Raw genomic sequence first — 15004 nt, forward strand, 5'->3', positions numbered from 1 at the left:
AGTCAGCACCTGTTGGCACTGAGGCCATTTTGACTGTGTGCCCAGAGAGGCAGAGAACACCCACCTGGAGAAAGGAAAAGGCAGAGAGGCATGAGGGCAGAGAGATAGAATGAATTGGAGCTGAGATGTCCAGAGACTGGGGGCACAGAGTCATGGAGAGAGCAAGCCTGTTCCTGATGATTTTCTAGTTCCTGGCTCCAAACCTCTGGAGGCTTCATTTCATTTCCTGCCCTTGGGTACCATGATTTTGTTTAATAAAATAATACTCTAAAAAGAAAAAGCATGATTTTGTTCTTACTGATTATAACTAAAAGAGTGTTGATAAGACTTTAGGATCTCCATTTTACAGAGACAGAAACTAAGAAACTGAAGCTCCAATAATTTGGCCACCTGATGCAAAAAATTGACTCATTTGCAAAGACCCTGATGCTGGGAAAGATTGAAGGTGAGAGGAGAAGGGGATGACAGAGGATGAAATGGTTGGATGGCATCATCGACTTGATGGACATGAGTTTGAGCAAGCTCCAGGAGTTGGTGATGGACAGGGAAGCCTGCAGTCCATGGGGTCACAGAGAGTCTGACACAACTAAGGAACTGAACTGAACTGAAACTAAGGTACAGAAATTAAGCCAGGAACCTAGCGTCACGTAGCTAGTCCATGCAGAGGAGGGAAACACGTGTCTCTGATTCCTATAGCTGATGTGTGTGGAGTGCTTTCTTTATCCTAGGGCACTTTTAATTTTATTTGGCTGTTCTGGGTCTTAGTTGTGGCTCGAAGGATCTTTAGTTTCAGGATGTGGGATTTAACTCCCCAACCAGGGATGGAACCTGGGCCCCCTGCATTGGGAGTGCAGAGTTTTAGCCTCTGGACCACCAGGGAAGTCCCATGTACTAGGCACTTTTTCAGAAGCTTTATATGTATTATCTCATTTTATCCTCAAATCACCCCTCCGATCAGCACCATTTGAAGGACAGGGAAATTGAAACAAGGGGAGGTTGAGTTGTCTGCTGAAGATCAGGTAGCATTCAAGGGCCAGAGCCGGGGTGGGGACCCAGACGGCTGACTCCACTGTCTGAAGTAGAGTGAAGTGAAGTCACTCAGTCATGCCCGACTCTTTGCGACCCCATGGACTGTAGCCTACCAGGCCCCTCAGTCCGTGGGGTTTTCCAGGCAAGAGTACTGGAGTGGGTTGCCATTTGGGCTCTTAGTAAATAAAGCAGTGCTGGTTCTGGGGATAGAAGGGGTCAGAGGTCTCTAGAATTTGATAAACACAGGTATGTTGAGTTCAATCATGAACCCTTAGGGGATGGGTAAACCCTTGGAGGTCCCTACTGGGTTATGCTTCCACCTAACGCATCTGTTCTCAGCAACTCTGATGGATGGGCATCCCGCCCCTGTGATATTGTGAGGCCTCTTCCATCATTGAGCACGTCTTGCCCTGCTCACTAAATACTCCCTGTCCCCCCCACCCCCAAACCCCACTGCTGCTTGTGGTGAGTCTACTCTTAGTTAACCTCCTGAACAGGGATCAATCACAGCTGTAGGTGGCTGTGTTGTTTCCACTATGGTTTTGGGATAGGTGCGAGTTCATTTAGAACCCGGATTTTGTCAGGAAGACACCAAGCCCAGTCTTCATCCCCTGAACCTATCTATACCCTTCATGACCCAGGAGAGATAGGCTAAAGAAGGGACAGATGACTCTCCAGGTCAGGATGCCTGTTGTGAACTTGCCTCCCTGTCCCAGGTGGTGCTAAATGCACTCTATGCTCACTCTGTCTGGACGTCCTCACGGAAGAGAAGGCCCGCTTCTTACGGCTGTAGGTGGTAGAAAAGCAGAAAAGGCTGGCAGTGATTCCAGAAAGAGAGGTTCAGAAGGACCCGCAAGGATTTTTCAGGTCAGAGGTGCCTGGAAACAGGCTGGAAATTAGTCTAGGTTGGGATCACTGACCCTTTAGGGAAATTGGTGAAAGTCAGAGATTTTCTTTCCCAAAATGCACATGTAGAGTTAAATTTGCCTAAGACGTAAAATTTCTTCCTTTGTCGATCTGCAAACCTACTAGGGACACTACTGCAGAATCCCTGATCTAGAGAGACTGCCATCCAATGTAGACCTAGAGGGGAAGGGTGCCTCTATCCTGCCTTCCTGCAGGATGCTATTCCTCTCGGAATCTTCGCCGATCCCCTTGGGGCTGGGGTGGGTCCTTTTTCTTTCTCTTATGCCTGTGCATTTTCGCTGTTAACACTACGACAAGGGCTTTTATTTTTTTTAGCATTTTTATTTATTTATTTGGCTGCGCTGGGTCTTAGCTGCTGCACGCAATATCTTTGATCTTTGTCCCGGCATGGGGAATCTTTAGTTGAGGCATGCAAACTCAGTTGGGGCATGTGGGATCTAGTTCCCTGAGCAAGCTAGAACCCCAGGCCCCCTGCATTGGGAGTCTTGGCCACTGGAAATGTGGTCCTCCGACCAGCAGCATTAGCATCACCTGAGAACTTGTTAGAAATGCGAATTCTTGGTCCCTACCCCTGACCGGTTAAATCGGAAGTCTGGATGGGGCTCAGAGATCGATTGGTGTTGGAATGGGCCCTCACCGTGATGCTGAGGATCGCTCAGGTTTGAGAAGGGCTGCTACCATCAGTCCTCTTCTCGATGGCGTGGCTGCCCTACTAGACACAATATGCCTGGCACATAATAAGTGCTCAATGAATATTTATTGCATCACGTTTTCCTGACTCCCAGGGCAAGATTCCTTTTCCCCCTTAGTACCCGATAGCTCTCAGCCGTGGTGACTGAGATCTAATGTTATTCTGGATCCAGTTTCTTTTTACTCCAGGGCCTTAAGTCAGGCGTGGCTGCATGAGGCAGAGTAGGGGGTCTGGTCTTGAGACAGGTGCCTAGAAACTTTCACACACGGATGGAGCCAGAGAGACACCAAACCTGGAGCATTTCTGTGGGTAACGCGGCCTCAACCATTGATGGCTGAGGGGCAGATGGGCAGGGGGCTGCCTGGCCTGTACGTACGTCCCGGGTCCCTGAGAGCCCAACACTGCCTAACTCCACAGGCTGCCCTGCTCCCCTCGGTGCCTGCCCTACACCAGCCTTGGCAGAGGCTGCCAAACCCTGGCCAGGGACACACCTGCCAAGCTGGCAGGGAGAGAAATGGCCACTTTTTATTTTCAATGATTCTCCAGCTTTTGGGTGGTAGGGAAATGGTTTGAAGATTCCTCTTAATCTCGTATGTGTATTTAGTCTGGAGAAGAATGTGCCTCAATTCTCTGCTAAATTCTCAGTTTTATCCTTTTGGGAGAGACAGTGTCCTCTATACAATCTTTTAGTTTCTGGATATTTAAAAAATAACTTTTCTAGAGGGTGCAGGGAAAAAATTTCTCTAACTCTTCCTGTCTCATATTAACCCAGCTCCTTAAACATTAAAACACACAAACAAAAAAACCCTATTTGATTTTTTAAGGTGGGTGTAGAGAAATGACACCTGTTTGCCCTTAATTTCCAATGGTTTTATTTTTAAAAAGTATTCTTCTGGCAGCTTTCCAGGTGGCTCAGTGGTAAAGAATCTGCCTGCCACTGCAGGAGACACAGGTTCGCTCCCTGATCCTGGAAGATGCCGGTGAGCAGCCAAGTATACGTGCTACAATTATTGAACCTATGCTCTAGATCCTGGGAGCTGCAACTACTGAGCTCACGGGCTGCAACTACTGACGCCCCTGAGCCCTAGAGCCCATGCTCAGAAATAAGAGAAATCACTGCAATGGGAAGCCGGTGCACCACAACTAGAGTAGCCCTCAGTTGCAGCAACTAGAGAATAGCCTGTGCAGCAATGAAGACCTGGCACAACCAAAATAAATAAATACATCAATAAATTAAAAAAAATTAATATGGACAAGTGACACTTCAATTAAAAAAATTATCCTATTTTTCTATTAGGGAGGGGTAAACAAAGATTTGTCTCATCTCACAGACTTGCAGTTTTTCAAATTTTTATTCTAAAAAACAATCAATTGTGGGAGATGCAGGATGGATCCATTAATCCCTTCTGTCTCTATATGGGGCAAGTCCTTCACAGATAAATTTTTTTTTTTTAATTTGGTGTTTTTGGAGGGTGAGGAGGAAGGGGGGGGATCTCCTTTAAACCTTACCAAGTTACAAGGATGCCCGTTCCTCAAATTTAAAAGTAATCTGATTTTTAAGGGTGTTGAAGAGAAATATTCTTGTTCACCATTTACTTCACCCAGAGTTTCACAAATTTTTCTTTTTAAAATCAATTTGATTGGGGCATGTGGATGGGTGGGTGGGGGTGCCTAACCTTTCACCCTTCTTGTCCAACATGGAACCAGTCCTTCAAACTTTAATTTTTAAAATAAATATATTCTTAAAAAAATTGACAGGGATAGAAACATTCTCTTTATCTTGCATTTCACATAAAAGCAGCTCAGATATTTATTTTTAAAATCAATCTGATTGGGGGGGCTGGAGAGAGTCCCCTTGACCCCTCCTGTCTGACATAGGGCTAGTTCTTCAAACTTTTATTCTTCAGTTACATTAGATTTTTTTGGAAGGGTGGCAGGGTCAATGGTAATATCCCCATTGAATCTTCCGATTCTTCCATAAGGCCAGCTCTTCAAACTTTATTTAAAAAATCAATCTGATTTTTTGGGGGGGTGGATGGGGGGAGCCAAAGAGTTCCCATTAACCCCTTGTGTTCCGCCCAGAAAAGGCTCCCCAAACTTTTTTTCCAACGTGAAAATGACCTCTCGGAGGGGCTGGGGAGCGGGGGCAGGGCAGGAAGGCTCTGAGGGGCGGGCGCGGGGGGCGCGGGGAGCGCGGGGCGCGGCGCGGGAAAGTTTGGGGGGCGGGTGCGCCTCGGCCCGGGGGCAGGCGGGCGGGCGGGAGCCGCGCGCCCGGGGGCCGGCTGGCTTTGTGTGCGGCGCGGAGGCCGGTGGCGCGGAGGCCGAGGCCGAGGCCCGGAGCTCGCGGGCCGCGCGGCGAGGCCGGCCCGGGGGCGGGCAGGGCGGCGGGGGGCGGCCGCAGCCCCGAGAGGGGCGGCTCGGCGGCGGCGGCGGCGGCGGCGGCCGGTGCGGGCCGGGGGTGGGGGCGAGGGCCGGGCGCCCCCCCCGCGCGCCCCCAGCGCCCCCGCCCCCCCGGCCTGAGCGGGGCGGGCGGAGGAGGGAGCGGCGGCGGCGGCGGCGGCGGCGGCGGTGGCATTGTGCGCGCACCAGCAGCCCGGCCCGGGAGGAGCAGGACGCGCCGGGGCCGCCTCCTCCCGCACGGACCCATGAACCAGCCGGGCGGCGCGGCGGCTCCGCAGGTACGACGGGGGGCCGGGGGCATGCACCGCGCGGGGGACCCCGGGGGGCCGGGGCCCGGGGCGCTGCGCCACTTCATTGCAAGATTTGCAAAATGCAAAGTGCCTGGGCACGTTTGCGGGCTTTTTTGTGGGCGCAAACGGGAGAGTCGGGGTCTGGTGAGCCCCCCCCGGGCGCAGCGGGGTGTGCGGAGGGTGGGGGTGACGCGGGGGTCTTTTCGGGCCCCCACCCGGCGCCCCCTCCAGCCCCGGGCTCGGACCGGAGCCCAGAAAACAAAGCGGCGAGAGAACAGAGCAGCCATTTCAGTTTGGACAATTCACATTTTGCAAAAATGCAACCCCTTCCAGATCTCCCCCCTCCCCTCTAAATTTACAATTTCCCCCTGACCCTCTGTGCGCTCGGGGTCCCCGATGACCCCTCGGGAGGTCTTTCCCCCCTGGCCTCCTATCTTTGCAACAATCTTTTTTTTTTTTTTTAGGCCATATTTCCTTTTCTCAATTTTTTTTCTAATTTTTCTTCAAACGGTAGTTTTTTCCCATTAAAACGACGCCACCTAGAGGATACTATTTTGTAAATAAAAAAGAAATTAAAATTGAAAAGAAATATTTTTTATTTCTTATTTTTTCAAAAGTTTCCTCTATAAGGCAGCGGAGAGGACAGAGATTCTTTTTTTTTCTTTTTGAGGGTGACAATTTTCACTTTGATCTTTCCAGGAGCATAGAGACAATTTTTATTTCTGAAGCCAAATCCAGATAATATGTAAATGAAAATTAAGCTAGAATTTGAATGAATTCAGTTTTTGAAGGGGAGAAGGCAAAAAGCCTTCTAAAACCAAAGGCGATTTGGCTGCCCAACTCATTTTAGTTTGAGAAAAAACTATTTGGAATGAGGAAAGGAGGGAAATTGTTGAGTTTAGGGGAAACTGGGAGAATTGGCTTTATTGAAGCAATTAGAAATTGTACTTCATTGTAATTTGGAACTTGTTTAGCTCAGTGGGCAAAAAAGACTAATTTTGCCATTTGGCAATATTTAAAGTTTTTCTGTTTCCAAGAAGGAAGGATTTAAAAGAGAAATAGAGCCTAAAATGTTGGCTTTGGACACACCCAAAAATTGTAGGTTTTATTTTTTTAATTTTTCATTTACATTTTACTGCGTTTAAATCCCAAGGTTCTAAAGAAAAGCAGAAACTGGAAAAGTTAGAGTGAAATCCATTTTTTCCCTGCATTTGTTGGGTTGTGTATTATTTTTTTTTTTTTGCTTTGATGGAATAATTAAGACTGTTTTCTGATTTTGTTTGCTGAAAGGTCTAGGCATTTCTTTTTTTGTTGTTGTTTTACACAGAAAATGTCAGCAACCTTTTCTGAGCAATATTCAGTGGGAAAAAAATGTAAATTCATTACATTATACAAATTGAGTGGTCCACAGATTTGTAGGAGAGACCGCCATTAAAATAAGATATGCATAATTAACATTATTATGAAAAAACTAACAGTGGATTCACAGAAGCTCATTTTTTATGACATGCAACTGAATCAGTTGGTAAAGACAAGGGTTGAAGAATCCTTGGTAAGAAGAAAAATTTTTTCTCTGTGTGCTTGCTCAATCTTTCAATTTGAAAATTTTATTATTAAAATATATCCAGTTTGGTTTCAGGCCTCTTTGATTGTGCTGTGGGGTTGGTAGTTTACTAACATTTGGTATTTTTCACAAATTTGATTACTTTCAAAGGGGAAAAAAATCCTTTAAGCTTGATCATTTAGTGGGGGGGGTGTCTAATATTTTTTTCAAAAGCACAAATTTTACTGACTTAGGAAGGAAAGATAAAAAAGTGAAGGACAGAGAAGAGATGAAAATTGTGATTTTTATCCATCTCCTGTAGTGGAATACTTACTTTGCTGAAAAAATGGGGTAAAACACCAATTCAACTTGATTCTAGCATCAAATTTTAAATTTTTTTTAAGGGGAAAAAAAATCAAAGTATAAACAAAAGCCAAAACCCAAAGATACTTGTCTTTGAATTATGAAAGCATATGTGCACATATTGTTTGATGTTTTTTGGCCTTCAAAAAAGTCAAGGTGAAGCCAAAAAAATTTTTTTTTTCCTTTGGGAAGACAAATATTGGCCAAATTGAAATTTAACAAAGGAAGATAAGGTACCTACCCAAAGTTGAAGGGTTATTTGTGATAAATTACTATCTGAACTTGCTGGGGATTTTGCATCAAAAAAAGAAAGTTCCAATTGTTCTGTCCAAAAGGAGGGGGAAATGTTAGCATTTATGGAGTGGTTTCTTGGATGGGATCTGGTGGTGGGTCACACAGGGCTAGGGCAGAAAATCCTATTCCCTTTCGCCAGCCACCAGCTGGTCTTGGAAGAAATGAATGGCCCTGGTCCATGAATTCCCAACCCTGTTTTGGGGAAATTCAGATTTCTAAGGGAATACAAATTCTGTGAAATATATTTGACAGTGCAGAGGTTTGACATTTCCCATCACCGCCATTGCATTTGGGAGATTTTTACTTTTTTAGTAACAAAATCCTTCAGGGCTGACTGGCCACATTCTGACATATTTGGAATGAGCTTTTTTTTTTTTTTAAGTAGCGTAATTAATTTTTTTTTTTCTGTTGAATTATTTAGGCCGATGCCTAGGACAGGCAAAGAATTTATAATTTCCAAGGGCTCAGGAGGTCTCACGAGACAGGAGCGCCAGTTTAGCAGGTGATGGGAGGAGAACTGTGTCCTGCGCTGGGGAGGGCTATGTGGGCACCCCTACCGGGCATCTGAGAAAGACTTAGGGTTGTAGATAACAGGTTATTTCTGTTGCAAGGAATAAAAATATTGCAGCATGTTCCTTTGTGTGCCCTGGATCTCCTGACACACAACTCAAATTCCTTCATTCCATTCTCTTGAAATTTTGTTGTGTTGTCTATGGTTTAAAGGAAACCCCTGACTAGAAATGGAAAATCATCTCTGTTTTGTAGGCTTGTTTTTTCTTTTTTTTTTTAAATTGGTTATTCTGATCATGTTTGTTTTAAAGGAAATAGAGGTGCATGATGGTACTGTTGGGGGCGGGGTCAATTTTCTTTTGTTTCTATTGGCGTCTCTCAGGATTGAGACAGTGACCTGGGCCTTGCCTTTCTCACTTCCTATGGTGGATGGAAGTGTGACCAGAAATGGATATATATCAGCTGATTTTTATTAGGCCGTGTCTGTTCACCAAACTCGCTTGTTGTCTTGGGCGAAAAATCTGGCAAATTGGACTTGAGGGGTGGTAATTTGATGATGGACTGAGTTATTTTGGTGAAAGATCATTTATGCTCAGTTTCACAGAGGAGACTCTTATTAATGTTTTGCTTTTCTGCCTAAGGAGTTTTTTTTTTTTTTTTTAATTTTCTAATAAGGTTTGAAATTTCAAGGGCTTGCTTTATTGCTTGACTTCAGACCAAGCTAAGAAAAAGGGTTTGCTTATACTTCCAGCCCTGCACAGGGGTGAACCTGAACAAGGGCTCTTGCTGTTGCGGAAGGAAAGCAACAAAGATGGCTGGCCAGTGTGAGTGTGACCTCTCCCTGGTCCTAGGAAATAAACAGCCAATGGTTTGTTTTGTTTGAGAAACAGTTTAAAAACTCCTGCATTGGCATATACCATTCTCCTCCTCCACCTTTGACTCAGCTGTTGGCATACTGCTTCCTCTGACCTCAGAAGGCTCATGTTGTCTCCTTGGAACGGTGATAAGAACTTCCCTGTGTGTTTCATTGAATGTATAAGCAGACTTTTCATGGTCATGGTGAAATTTTGAAATTTTTCCGTGTTCTTGTAATGTTTCATGTCAGTTGTGTCTCCTCCCGGGTGATGGAAGGTGAAGTGGCTTTGTGGGTGCTCAGGAGGCCTAGCTTGCCCAAGGTCTTGCTGTATGATCTTGTACAAACCGCTTTTTTCCTTCTGAGCCCCCAGTCTTTGTGTTCGTCATATGAGAGCTTTGGAACAGAGCAGTGATGCTAACGAGTTATTTTCTTCTCTGATTCTGACTCCATGCAATGGGCTATAGCTGCCTGGATCACTGTGTTGAGAAGGATTCTGAGGTCACATCCGGACTCCGATATTGTGGAGAATGGGGTGCGGTGCTCACGGAGCAGTGTCCATCGCAGAGTGGAGGGTGTACCTCTACTCACCATACCCAGGCTAGGTTGTGAGTCATGACCCATTAGTGGGTTGTAAGATCAGTTCAGTGGATCACAATCAGCACACGCACAAAAAGAACAAAGTAGGGTACAGGGGAACACACACTAGCAGAGGCATAGCTATGTATTCAAGGCAAGTGTTGTCTTAACGAAACGTTAGTTTTATTTACATATGCTGATGTGTGTGCACGATAAATGTAAGTCCTACTGTGAGTTATGGTTAAAAGAATTTGACAGGTGCTGGTCTAGATGATGGACGATGATGTGTTCTGGGAATCCCATATATTGCTGCTTATACTTCATTTATTCTCTGGTTGAGCTTACCTGAAGGGCCAGCTGTGAAGAAGTCTCGACCGCGTAGGTGGCAGTCGGGCATACACCCTAGCTTGTTGGCCTTGGATGAGACAGGAAGGGCAGGTGCTATTAATGTGTCCTTCCCGAGTGAAGTGGCATCTTGGCCAGGTTCTCTGGCTGGGAAGGAGACTTTTTAAGTAGCGTGGGATCCCAGTCTTGATGGGAGGGAGAGCAGCCCCAGTTACTTTTATTCCTCACTTACTTCACGTTGCCAGAGGACTTTTTTTGGAGTTAAGAAAGTTCATGTCTGTGCTATATTTAAATACCTATCAGACTCTGAGTGAGCGTCTGTATTTTTGTGTGTATGCACTTCCTAAAAAACTCCAGAATTGCTGTCTTGGTCTTCTCATCTTTTAAATGTGTCAGGCCAGTGCTGTCCAATCGAAATAAAATTCAAGTCACAAATGCGAGCCACATATGTCATTTTAAATTTTCTAGTCACACTTTAAAAAAACCAAGAAGAAACAGATGAAATTAATTTTAATAATATGGCTTATGTAACAGTATATCCACAGTGCTATCATTTTAGTATTCATTAATATAAAAATTATTAATGTGCTGTAATACATTCTTTCTTTGGAGGGATACTGAACCTTTTCTGACTAGCCACACTGCATATGCTAGTAGCCACACGTGGCTAGTGGCTTCTGTATTGGACAGCACAGAGCCAGACCAGTGTTCCATTTCATCGTTACTGGGTAGCCTCAGAAGGTTATAACACATCTTTGAAAGCCCTTGGTTTTATTGGTGGGACTTCCTTTCTGAACTCTATGGGCTGAGGCATTTCATCTGTATAGCCTCTTGTGGCCAAAGTGGTCCATGCCTCCCTTGTATTTGCCCTAAAGCAGTCTTCTGCCAAGGTTAGAGACAGATGATGGCTAGAAACTCCAAGATATTGTGTCTCAGTACTTGTGCCGTTGAAGTTAAGAACTGGAGGAGTCTGTCCTAGGAGGCTGGTTTAAAAAGTATTGCTTGAAAAAAGGATGGAGATGGAAGAAGACAGCAGGTGCATAGGACCAGGGTTGGTGGTCCGAGGGGTGGGAGGAGATCTGGGTGCAAAGATGGTCAGTCAGTGCAGTTCATTTCTGAACTGAACATGGAACCACCAGGAAATTCCCTCCAGGGAGACCTTAAATACGAAGCATAGAAAATTTCTAACAGCCACCCAATTGGTGAAATGGAAAGGTGGATGTGAGGTCAGCCAGACCCGAGTTTGAAATCCAACCTCATTGCGTGGTTAGCCTTGTGTTACTTTGGAAAAGTCTCCTTTGGTTTTGGAACCACAACTTCTGCATCTGGAAGAAGGAGTGAAATAATCTTGACCTTGAAAGGTTGTTTTATGATTAAATGAAGCAATTCACGTGTTATATCCAGCCACTCCTTAGAAGGTGGTCAATACATGTTAGTAATCTCTTGATCCAGTGGTCTCCATTTGTGGAGGCTGAATGCCGGTGACAGCAATTTTGGTTGTTCTGCAAACTTGGTGACTTATCTTTAATAGGTAGAGTTAAGTAACAACAGAAAATGTGCATTTTTTGTGTGTTGTTTTATTTTAAAACAGACTAGGATGAGACATCTCTTGGACCTTACATATCTTTCCTGTCCGAAGTGTTGTCAGTGCTTTCATTCCAAGGATGCTCTGGCTCCTGCAGATATTTCTGGGTTTGTTTCAAAGCCTGTGGCACACGGTTTAAAGGGATAAATCTTAATCCGTGGTGAACTGTCTACCTTTTTTTTTTTTTGATGATTTATTTTATTTTTTGGCTGTGCTGAGTCTTCGTTGCTGCACCCTGGCTTTCTCTAGTTGTGGTGAGTGGAACTACTCTCTAATTGTGGTGTGCGGGCTTCTCACTGCGGTGGCTTCTCTTGCTATGGGGCACGGGCTCTAGGTACATGGACTCAGTAACTCTGGCATACGGGCTTAGTTGCTCCATTGCATGTGGGATCCTCCTGGACCAGGGATTGAACTGGTGTCCCTTGCATTGCAAGGCAAATTCTTAACCACTGGACTGCCAGGGAAGCCCTAAACTGTCTACCTCTGAGATTCTGTTAACACCAGGCCTTCTGTCTCTCATGACCTTTCCCTCATTTTTCTCTGTTCCATGAGAAACCAGACCCCCTTGAGACCCACCTGGATGTTCTCCTCTCTGGAGCCCCTTGGACCTCTGCAGCCTGCAGGACTTTCCAGATACTCTGGGCTCACAGATGGGAGTTGGTTGTTCACATTTCTGACTCACCAGCCAGCTTGCGAGTTCCTTGAGGGCAGAGATCATGGGTTATTCATTTTAGGGTCTGGCACAGAGCAGCAGCTCAATAAATGTTTGATGACTTAATCTTTTTTTTTGGAAAAAGCTCAGATCATCTGGATTTGGGTCTAATGAAGAGTAAGTAACCAATTTGGGTTTGGCCAGTTGGTCAATACTGGTGTTTTGTTAGGGAGCCGTAAATAGGTTTCTTAGAACTGGCTCCAAAGCCCATGGCTCCCTGGGAATAATAATAAATAAATAATAATAATAAATCAGAGAGGGCTCCTGGATGGAAATAATGCTCCTTTGACTTCACATGTTGTGAAGAATTTTAAAAAGTTCCCTACCCCTCTTCTCCCCTGTTGTATAAACCATTTCCTTAAAATAAATGGAGGCATCCAGATTTGCAGGTATGGAGACTGGGGCCCAGCATGTCCAAGGAGGTGGAAAAGCGGGGGTGCCTTGAGCTGGAGGGCACTTGATAATTCCCTGTCCTTGCTCCCGGAGCTGGTATTGGCCATAGGCCCTGGAATTGGACGTCAGAGGATTGTAGACACACAGGCCCCTTAAATGTGAAGTAGTTTAATGTGTGATTTGATGTTCAACCAGACCCCACCTTTGGTCAGATTCCTGTTTGCACATGCCAAAGATTCAGGGAAAATTTATGGAGGAAAATTGAGAATATTCTGTTTATTTGCTTAATTGTTTTTCCCTGTAAGTTTTAGGAAGCGCTGTCATTGTTAACACTGTATAGCCCAGCTAGTAAGTGAGCACAGACTCCCATATTTCCTCCATGGTCAAGTTCCCACATTTTCTTATTTCTGAAATTGGGATGTGTTTTACAGTAGATGTGTGTGTTCTGTTTCAGCACTGTTTCTCCCTCTTTTTTTTTTTTTTTATTTCAGAAAGCTATTATAAAATCGATGGTGTATCTGACAGTCTTAAGGCACCTTGGAATTGAGGATATAGAGTGTCCTGTTCCTGGTGGGGTGAACTGTGACTTTAGGGACTTCCAATTCTGCCCTTTTATTTTAACCTCACTTATCTCTGGGTTTGGCGTCTCCACCTGTAAGTGAGGCTGGAACTTTGCCTTTGGAAGAAGCATCTGGAGCTCTGAATTCGCCTCACTTCCCTTCCGTGTCTTGCTGTGGTCCTTTCTGTGAAAGGCTGAAGCAGCCAGTGCGAGGAAGGTGAAGCCTTGGGAACAGGTGGTCCCTTCTGTATGGCCACGTGGATGAACTGTCCTGCCAGTGTCAGAACACCAGCTGGACATTTCCAAGGGTAGAACAAACAGATTGAAGTTGGGAGGCAAGGCTCTGCTCCCCTCTCTGCTTTACTCCTTAATCATACTGTGAGCTCTGTCCAGGTACAACATTACACTTTATTTTCCACCTCTGTAAAGTGGTGATGATAACAGTGATGATGATGAAGGTAGTAACAAGTGTGACACAGGGTTCTGGTGAAAAGTTGCGAGGGGTGTGAGAAAAAAGTTTGTAAAACGCAGAGTACTTTTCACTTGCAGCATGTTACTTGTGCATCTAATCTAGGGATGGTAAATAAGTAATATACATGCCACCACTCCCCATTTTTAAGCCTGTGGCAGACATTGCTAATCGATCATGGCAGTCTTTTCCATGGAGCCTGGCCAATGGCCTTAGAGTCCTTCTTAGTATGAAGCCGCCACATGAAACCAGTATGTCATTTCTGATTTAGACACACACACACACGCACACATGCACGCCTGGGAAGAGAGGTGGAGTTACTTGCCCAGAACCTCAGTGGATAGGCAGAGCCACTTCAAGCCTCAGATTTCTTTACACACACACACACACACACACACACACACACACACACACACACACACGCAGACACGCACACGGACACACACACACCTGGGAAGAGAGGTGGAGTTACTTGCCCAGAACCTCAGTGGATAGACGGAACCACGTCAAACCTCAGATTTCTTAACTCCTCAACCAGTGCTTTTCTTGTTATTTGCACAAACACTCTGTCAAAAGGAATTAGAGTTAATTTGGTCTTGAGAAATCGTGAGAGGGTCTTGACTCCTCCCTTCCCTGTTATAATTAGATCCCCTTGGGGTTGTCATCAAAGCAGGGCTGGATGACCTGCTTCTGTGTCTGATCCCCGCGTGATCAGGTTTCAAAGGGAAGATGTGGTGGCTGGGCCACTGGGTTGGGTGGTGTTGCCCGCTTGCTCACTCGTATTGTACAGATGACGTGGCCGGAGGCAGGGCCCGCCCTGGGGTTCCTACATGAGCACCTGGGTTTGCTATTTACACACCAGCTGTTCCTGGGAATCTTAATTTCTACATCTGGGACCTGAGATGGACACAGTCCTTCACAGGAATGACGTGAGACAGCATATTTGAAAATGTTTTTTAAACTCTGAAGCCCTGTGTGTGGTTTATTTTGTTTTGTTTTATACGTGTTAATTTTTATAACTAGAGCTAATCCCTGATCATCAATGCCCTGTTGGGTAAATTGTATAAACCCAAAGTCACAGATGGGTGCACGCAAGGTGAATTGGTCCCTTATCTTGTTTTATTTTATTTGATTTGCCTGTGTAAGATTTGAAACATCCAGAACTTTCAGGCCTTTGCAGCGTATGTGTTCTCCTGTCTGAGTCAGTTGCCGCCCTCCTCCTGTTTCAGCCTTGTGTGTGACCTGCTGCACCCCGGAAGGCACTGGCATCTGGGTGCCCCGATGCACCTCTGTTTGTTGATCTGCTGTGTGGCAGAACAGTTCACTCGTCTACCCCTCACAGGCTTCCTGCAAGCATCCCATGAGTTAACAGACTCAGAAGTGCTTCATAAACAGGGAAACGTGTTGGCAACAGCTCTTTTCTTTTCTTAAAAAGGAAAGGAGGGAGGCCAAGGTGAGGATG

General features: G+C 45.5%; 1 protein-coding gene across 23 annotated transcripts in view; it reads left to right on the forward strand.

The window, feature by feature from the left end:
• Positions 1-5178: 5178 nt before the first annotated feature.
• ZNF618 (zinc finger protein 618) overlaps positions 5179-15004 on the forward strand; it is a 200324-nt gene continuing 190498 nt past the window's right edge. For all 23 annotated transcript variants that reach the window (XM_081574568.1, XM_081574599.1, XM_081574579.1 and 20 more), the window contains exon 1: positions 5179-5325. In XM_081574568.1, coding sequence (XP_081430694.1) covers positions 5293-5325 — 33 coding nt within the window. In that variant the 5' untranslated portion in view covers positions 5179-5292. The remainder of the gene's footprint in view (positions 5326-15004) is intronic.

The sequence above is a fragment of the Giraffa tippelskirchi genome, chromosome 1 (genome assembly GCF_054371585.1).
Source record: "Giraffa tippelskirchi isolate mGirTip1 chromosome 1, T2T-mGirTip1v1.2.pri, whole genome shotgun sequence".
Taxonomy (NCBI): Eukaryota; Metazoa; Chordata; class Mammalia; order Artiodactyla; family Giraffidae; genus Giraffa; species Giraffa tippelskirchi.